The sequence below is a fragment of the Belonocnema kinseyi genome, chromosome 5, assembly GCF_010883055.1.
Source record: "Belonocnema kinseyi isolate 2016_QV_RU_SX_M_011 chromosome 5, B_treatae_v1, whole genome shotgun sequence".
Taxonomy (NCBI): domain Eukaryota; kingdom Metazoa; phylum Arthropoda; class Insecta; order Hymenoptera; family Cynipidae; genus Belonocnema; species Belonocnema kinseyi.
In genome coordinates this window covers 82,258,329-82,267,185 of record NC_046661.1, presented here as the reverse complement: position 1 = coordinate 82,267,185, position 8,857 = coordinate 82,258,329, and the positions used below count along the sequence as shown (strand labels likewise).

General features: G+C 28.2%; 1 protein-coding gene across 1 annotated transcript in view; it reads right to left on the bottom strand.

Annotated features, from left to right (window-relative positions):
- Window positions 1-1,533: 1,533 nt before the first annotated feature.
- The window catches only part of LOC117173744 (eukaryotic translation initiation factor 5B), a 481,426-nt gene continuing 474,102 nt past the window's right edge, over window positions 1,534-8,857 (bottom strand). The window contains exon 15 of the mRNA XM_033362384.1: window positions 1,534-2,590. Coding sequence (XP_033218275.1) covers window positions 2,483-2,590 — 108 coding nt within the window. The 3' untranslated portion in view covers window positions 1,534-2,482. The remainder of the gene's footprint in view (window positions 2,591-8,857) is intronic.

The window sequence follows — 8,857 nt, the reverse complement described above, 5'->3', positions numbered from 1 at the left end:
ATATTCCAAAAATATTTCAATGATTTCCTAAAGATTTCAATAATTTCAAATATATTACCAGATATCTTAAAAATATTTTAAAGATTTCGCAAAGGTTTCCAAAGATTTAAAAAAGATTTAAATTATTTCCCAAAGATTTCAATGATTTCTCTAAGATTTTACAAAGATTTTAATAATTTCACATATAGTATAAAATATTTCAAAAATATTTTAAATGTTTTGCAAAAGATTTCCAAATATTTTAAAGATTTCCTAAATATTTCAAATATTTCGCATAAATTGCAGAAAGTTTTTAAAAAGAATTTAATAATTTCACAAATATTTCCAGATATTTCAAAAATATTTCAAAAATTTCGCAACGTTTTCAGAAGGATTTCAATAATTTCACAAATATTATCAGATATTGCAAAAAAGATTTCGAAGATTTCAATAATTTCAAAAATATCAGATATTTCTGAGAAAGTTATGAAAAAGACTTCACAAAGATTTCAATGATTTCACAAAGATTTCAATGTCTTCAAAAATATCGTCAAATATTTCAAAAATATTTCGCAAAGATTTACAAAGATTTTACCAAAAATATTTCAATGATTTCCCAAAGATTTTAATAATTTCACAAATATTATCAAATGTTTCAAAAACATTTCAGAAATATTAAAATGATTTCCAGGAGTTTTAAAGGATTTTACAAAGATTTCGGTTAGATTAGAAGGATTTCACAAACACTTCGATTAATTCACAAAGATTTGAGATAGATTTTTGAAAAAATTCAAACGATCCGATGAATTTAATCATTCGATTTTAGAAGGGAAAAATCAATACTTTGCCCCTACCTAATCGATTTCTAGTGTGTGTGGGGGTGAGGGGGGGGCTCTGTGACCCCAGGGGCTCCGCCGTCTCTGAATTGATGTGAAAATTCAAGCCTTTTGAGTCGTCACTTTTGACTGATTCAGATTTAGATTTAGAGTGTAGCCTAAACCTAAACCTAAAAAATAGTCTGGATTTCTAAAAATCTAAATCTAAAACATGGGAATATCCGTTAAAAGAAAGACGGTTGGCGACTATACTATAAAAAATTTTACGACTTTTTTATGACCGTAAAGCCATGTCTTTCTTAAAATGCAGGACCGGAAAAGCAGTGATTTTTGGTGAATGAGTGAAGGGTCCTGTGGGATGGTTGTCGTGTCGCCCTCACCGAATTTCACATTTCAGTCACTAGAAAGGAACCTGACAAGTTTTCTCCGAACAAGAATTACACATGTTTCTTGGTCGAGTTCGAAGGATACACGAAAAGCTTCCTGTTTCTACAAGCCTATTTTTAAATCTTCTTTCAAATTTATGATGAATCTCTTCAAGATGGAAAAGTTCTCTCAAAAATAAAAATTCACATTTATACATTGAGATGAGATATTACGTCACTAGGGCGGAAATTGCGGAAGGAGGTTGCGGGAGCGCGAGGAAAGAGATTTCCGGCTCTCTAGAATCTCTAGATGAGACTCAGATTCTGGAGGAAAAGGAACTTCCTGTTTCTTGTTATGTTGTTGAAACTTTACCTTCTTTATTATTTTCTCGATGTTGAATTTTTGTCGCCAGTATCTCTTACAATTTTTATAAAGTTGCTTACCAGTACAAAACACAGAATTCACACTTCACGATTTTCCTTGCGTACACTATTTATTTATATTTTTTAATATAGAGGGAACCTTCCTAAAGTCAATAATGAATAATTAAAAATACTAATGTATGCAAAAAGTTTATTATTTTACGTATATTTGCGCTATTAATTAATTATTATCCACTGTAGAATGGTTTATCCTAATCATTTTTTTTAAATAGTAATCAATAATCATTCACCAGATCGTTCGCGAAAAAACTTTACCAAAAAGCAGCGCCACTCAAAATTTAAAAAAATCTGATCATTGAGATAAAAAGATCCGTTTTTAAAAACTTGAATCTCTTTTTTTGGGAAATATTCAGGCGCAGATTTCTGGAAAAAGCGTTAATAACAAATATTGCATTGTTAATTGCGAATTATTTTTTCGTTTCACCCTTCTTAATATGTTACACCTATCTAGTCTAGCCTATCTATCTACCTATTTATTTTTGAAAATTCTAGAGGCCTTGCTTTCTCTTATTGGCGATTTTCTCATTCCTCCATTTGTCCTGAAAAAATAAAAAAAAATCCCAAGAAAAAGGGAGACGAACTCCTTATAAATTAGGACTGCGTATTTGCAGCTTTGCGCGGATGTGAACTTTTTAAAACGCGTTTTATCGGATTTGATGAGGGAGATTAAATCTCACTTTTGTGTTTTTGAGTCCAGAGAAAAAAAACACTTGGATGATAAGAGAGTGAGCGATAGTGATTCGATTCGCGTTTGATTTCAATTCGATTAATGTGTGATGAGCTTTATAAACAAATGGAGAGGCACAGATTCCATTTTCAATTCGTAGTTCTCAAGTTCGACTAAGGGATTCTAGGTTTTTAGAGAATCTGGAAGAGTTTTTTCAGTTCTACCATCAGCTGCCAATCAGTTTTGAGGAGGTCATCTCTAAAGTAGTCCTTGCAAGCGTCTATACTCTGTCGGCTTATCTGTAACAGAAAAAAGAGGAAACATTTTTATATAAAACAAAAAAAAATTAGGGGAGAGTGGTCCCAAGTCGGCACAGTAAGTTCAGAGCAGTGTCGAGTGACTTTGCGGGCGCAATGTAGCGCAATGTGAAGAATTCAATTTTTTCTATCTCTCAAAATGGTGGTCCTAAGTCGGCACAGCTTGGTCCTGAGTCAGCACCCTCTAGTCCCAAGTCGGCACCCTTTGGTCCAAAGTCGGCAATCCCGGGCCCTGAGCTACCAATGCGCTTCGAAGCACAAGGGGATCACGCTTTGGTTTCTTGCGTTTGAAATTGCGTCCCGTAAAAACAAGAAAATAGATTCAGCGAAAAGACAATGAAAAAAAGCAGAAAATAAAAGGACAACTACCAGAGACAAACTACAGACAGTCAGAACACAAGCAAACTAATAAAAACAACCAACAAGAGACGAGTGAAAAAGGTGCCGACGCAGGATGAACTGTTTGGTGCCGACTCAGGACCAATATGAATGTTAAAGCATTTCAGGCTATTACGCTCACGAAACAAATCCGAATAAAAAATCGACTTTATCAGTCGAAAGCATAAAAAACACAGAAGACAATGAATTTAATCGATTAAACTTTTCAAAATATTTTAACACCTGTAGCTGCTTCAAAAAAATGGAAGTAAATTAAATTGCGTTTGCAAGTCAAATTTATAACCCGCTTACTTCGTCAAGCGAAAACGAAAGAGACAATTGTGGCACAACCGATAGTGCCGACATAGGACAAATCTCCCCTATTATTATTATTATTATTATTATATTTATTATTACATATAATAATCTTGAAATTCATTCACTATCAAATGCATTTAAATAAGTCAAAAGTGACTTTTCAAATCGGTCAATTTAACTCACTGATAAAATCAGTCATTTGAAAAGATCCAATCTTCTGAATTAGCAAAAAAAATCGATTTTCCACTAAACATGGAGCAGATAAATTTTCAATTAAACAAATTAATTTTCACTAATAAAAACGAGATTTCAACAAAGTAGTACATTTTTAACAAAAGAGATTATAACCAATTATAGTGGAATATTAAACCAGGAAGATAAATTTTCTATGAAAAGAGAAAACTTACAAAAAAAAATACTTTTGATAAAAATAAAATTTTAGTTAAAAACATTAATTTTCAAATGAAAAAGATAAATTCAGGACTAAAAATGTAACAATTGATATTTAAATTAAAAAAATGATGTTTAAAAGACGAAGAATTTTTGTCATCAAAAAAATACAAATTTTTAAACAATAATTGACTTTGTAAATAAAAAAGAGCAATTTTCGACCGAAAATAAAAAATATAAATGTTCAATTAACGCAATTCATTTTCAAGAAAAAACGAATTTTCATAAAAATAGATTAAAATAAATTAATTTTCAAACAAGCAAGCCAATTCGCAATTTAAAAAATCCATTTTGTAACCAAAAATGAAATAGATAAATATTCATTGAAAAAAATGTTCAACCCAAAATTTGAATTTTTAACCAAGAAGATTAATTTTCAACAAAATCGTAAATTTTCAACCAGAAAAGACGAATTTTCAATAAAACGCATGAATTTTTAAACAAGCAATTGAATTCGCAACTAAAAAAGTTCAATTTTCAACCAAAAATGAAATAGTTAAATTTTCAATTTAAAAATTATTTAAACAAAAACTAATTTCCAATAAAATAGTCTATTTTTTAAGAGAAAAAATTTATTTTACCTAAAATGATGAATCTTCAATCAAAAAAATGAACTTTTAACATAGTACTTCCAATTTCGATTAAGTATTTGAATTTTCAACGAAACAATGCGAATTTTAAAGAAAAAACAATTTAAAAAGTTATAAAACTAAATAGGAAAAAAATTTGAACTAAATAATTAAATTTTTAACTCAAAATTAGAAAATTTCTGCAAGACAGTTAATTTTCAATCAAATAGTTGAAATTTCAACTGAGAAAAAAAGAATTTTTTAACAAAATAGTTACATTTTGAACTAAAATGGTGAATCATTAAACAAATAAATTTTTAACGAAGCAGTTTAACCTTTAAATAAGTGGTTGGTTAAAAATAAAAATGAATTTCCTTTTAGAAGATTAATTTTCCACCCAAAAAGCGAATTTTCAATTTCAAAGAATTTCAAATAAATAGTTGAATTTTTAACTAAAAATTATAGATTTTCAAATCAAAATGGAATAGTTACATTTCTAGTTGAAAAAAAATTATTCTTAAACAAAGGAAATTAATTTTTAACAAAATATTTAAATCTTTAGCCAATGAAATGAATGTTTAACAAATTAGTTAAAATTTTCAAACAAGTAGTTGAATTTTCAAATAAAATTTTAATTTTAAAACAAAAGTTTAATTTTCAGCCAAAAATATAAATTCTTAACGAGGAAGATGAATCTTCAACTAAATATATCAATTGAAAAAAAACTAAAATTTAAAAAAATTCTATCATACTGTACTATCGCGATCTTAAATGTTGATTTTCTTGGAACAGAATATATTTTTTTTCCTCAAACCTATTTTATTTTCATTCAGTATGCACAAACCTATATCTTAAGAAATTTTTTTTATTGTTGCAAAAAATTAAAAATTCCTTTTTCAATCATTATACAAAGCGGATTTTGAAAAACAATGAAATTTTAATATCAAAATTCTCGGTTTTGTTATAAACAGGAAATTTAATGCTTATCGCGATCCGCAGTCAAGCCTGGTCCATTTTTAGATCAGTGTCACTTTCTGACTGCCTACTTTCACATTTGAGGTTTTTCATTTTTTTTAAAGTAGTTTTTTAATTAAATTTTTTGTTCACTAAGAATTAGGTATGGTTTAATCGAGATAAAGTTAGGGCATTAGGGCCCACTTTTATTTAAAAAAACCAAGTTCACACGGTTTATATTGTTCTTTAAAAAAAACAGGTGTCGATTCAGCCCCACTCTCACCTAGCTCCACTCTCACCTAGACCTACTCTCACCTAGCCTTTTTTTTTTATTATTATTTTTTATTTTAATCGACTTTTTATATTTAATATTCCTGAGATTATTAATTTATCATGCAACTATACTATCCTGAGCTCGCTTCCTGCTCATAATGAAGTCGTGTCACGTGCTTTTTCCTCCAGATCGATATCTTACATCATGAAACCAAGCCAAGTTGCAAGTGCCTGATCTGACCAGAAATAGTTTCCCGAGATCCCATTCATGGGAAATATTACATTTCTTCAGAAAATAATAGAAAAAGTTTTGGGAAAATAATAAGATGAGGGTGACCTAAAAACGTCAATTTCAAAATTCCCACATTTTTTCCTGCCCAATATTTTTTGATTTTTACTGATCACTAATATTCAAAGATCAGAATTTTCAGCTTGTAACATTTTTAACACAATAATAAACTCTCAATAATAAACTCTTTTATAAACATAATAAAAAAAATTTCTAATTTAATTATTTATTTAAATAAGAAAAATTAGTTATTCAACACAAAACTATATGAATTTTGAATTCAAAAGGACGAATTTTAAAGAAAATAATTGATGTTTCGACAAAAAAAAAGTTCCACACCAAAAACAGTTACATTTTCAACAAAAAAGTGGAAATTTTAACCAAATAGTTGAATTTCAAACTACAAAGACAAATTTTGAACCAAATAGTTTAATTTTCGAAATTGCAGATGACATTTTTTTGTTGAATTTAAAAAAAGAAATATAAATTTTCAGTCCAAAAGGACGAATTTTCTGTACAAAACAAATGCTAAAGAAAAATACTTTTTAATATTAAATGTCCATTTTTGACCAAAAAATATAAATTTTCAAAACTACACATAAATTTTTAAACAAATAGTTGAATTTTTAACAAAAAGGCATACATTTTAAATACAAAATAAAAAAATATACATTTGCAGTTAAAAAATTAATTTCCAGTAAAAAACAATATTTCAAAGTTTAAAAAAAATCATTTGAATGCAACTTTCATTTTAATTTTGTGCACAAATAAAAGATTTTTCTTTTTAATTAAAAAACTCAAATATTTGGTTAAAAATAAATTTCTTTTGTTAAAAAATTTTCTTTTTTGTAGAAAGTTAATTTTCTTGATTGAAAATTCAACTACTTGATAAAAAGTTGAACTACTTTTTAAAAAATTTTTTTAATTGGTTCAAGATATAAATTTTCATTGAAAGTTCTTCTTTTTGGTTCAATGTTATGTTTTAATCTAAAAACTTAACTATTAGATTTTTGGTTACAAAATTATCGTTTTTTATTAAAAATTAAACTACTTGTTTAAAAATTAATTTTATTGGTAGATGATTTAACTTTTTTATTAACAGTTCTTTTTTACAGGTTGAAAATTTTTTTTCGCCTGAAAATTAAAACATTCCATTTTTTGGTTAAAAGTGATCGTTTTTAGTTGAAAATTCAAGCATAATAATTTTCACTGAGAATTAATCTTATTCGGTTTAAAACTTCAACTGCTTGGTTGAAAGTTGAATCATATTGTAACAAATTAATTGTATTGGTTGAAAACTATTTGGCTAAAAATTTATCTTTTTTAATTGAAAATTCAATTATATGGAAAAAATAAACTAATTTGTAGAAAATTTAACAATTTTTTTAAAAAGTCCATTTTTGTTATTGTAAATTCAATTAGTTGGTTTAAAGTTGAACAACTTTGTTCAAAATTAATTTTTTTGTTGGAGATGCGGAATTTTAGTTAAAAATTCAGATTTTTCGTTTGCAAATTTAACTAATTTGTAGAAAGTTTAATTTTTTTGTTGAAAATTTCATCCTTCATTGTTAATAATTTATCTTTTTTTGTGTGAAATTCGTCTTCCCTTGCTACAAAATTCATGTTTTTTGTTGTTGAAAATTAATCATTTTCGTTAAAAAATATGTTTTTTGGTTGAAAACTCAACTACTTGGTTCAAAATTCGTCTTTTTCGAAAGAAAATTAATCTTCTTGGTTGAAAATTCAGGTTTTTGGTTGAAATCTTAATTATGTGGTTAAAAATAATCTATAATTTGTAGAAATTTCAAAATTTTCGGAAAATTTGAATAAAAGTTGAACTACTTTCACAACAATTAATTTCTCGGTTAGAGATGCATAATTTTAGTTGAAAATTCATCCCTTTGACTGAAAATGTAGCAATTTTGTTGACATTTTTTTCTCTAAATTCCCTCGCCCCGAATTTTCAGGACCTAGTCCAACCCCCTTTCCAACTCCCCCAATTTTTCGGGACGATTATACGTAGTTTTTTTAGTAAAAATTAATTTTATTAACTTAAAATTTAACTATTCAATTTTTGGTGAAAATATTCTCTTTTTTAGTTGTAAGTTAAACTAATTCGCTGAAAATCCATGTATTTTGTTAAAAATTTCATTATTTCGGTAGAAAATCAATCTTTTTGGAATCGTTTCCTCCTCGTTCCACTTTTAATACCCCTTTCGCCATTGGCTCTGGACATGAAGGACCTGGAAGGTGATTGGCTGAGAGCAAAAAAGAGGGTGTGTTCTCGGAGAGTATTCTTGTAGCTAAAAACGATTTCACAACATTTTTCATGTCTTCACTCATCCCCAATTATTTGCTTTTACCCCTATTCTCCTCCGGGTATCCAGAGAAAGGGAGCGTCCTCAACTCTGGTATTAGTTAATTAACATTTTCCGGATTACGTAATTACGGAAACGAAGAGACGCTTTTTGTGGGCGATAAAGCTATAAATAGGGGCAATTGTTTAATTGACGATAGCACACGGAGGGATTGACCTTTTCGAGTGGATCGATAACACAGGCTAAATTTGTAGACGGAAACGCCTCGCTAATATTTTACTGCTCAGACTTCACGAATTTTAATATTTCAGAAAATTTCATAATTAGCAATATGAGGCCTCAGAATCGGCTGGTAAATCCAAATTAGTGTCAATACTGTTGTCCTGATGAATAAACTATACAACTACCTTTTTATCAAAGATTTTATTTTTTCATTTTTTTGGATTCATTAAGACCAGACAAATTTAACTGTGCTAATCATTATTAGTGTCTTGTAATTCTTAAGTTTCATTTAATTTAGTGTGAGTAAATATATCGCCAAATAACTCCTTTTCACAGGGCCCTCACTTTAGAAGACTCACACGGACTCACTTCAGAAATCGGTGAATTCATTAGGGCACTGACAAATGTAATTATGCTAATGATTATTATTGTCTTGTAATTCTAAACTATCATTTAAGTCCTTTATTCCGAGTAAATA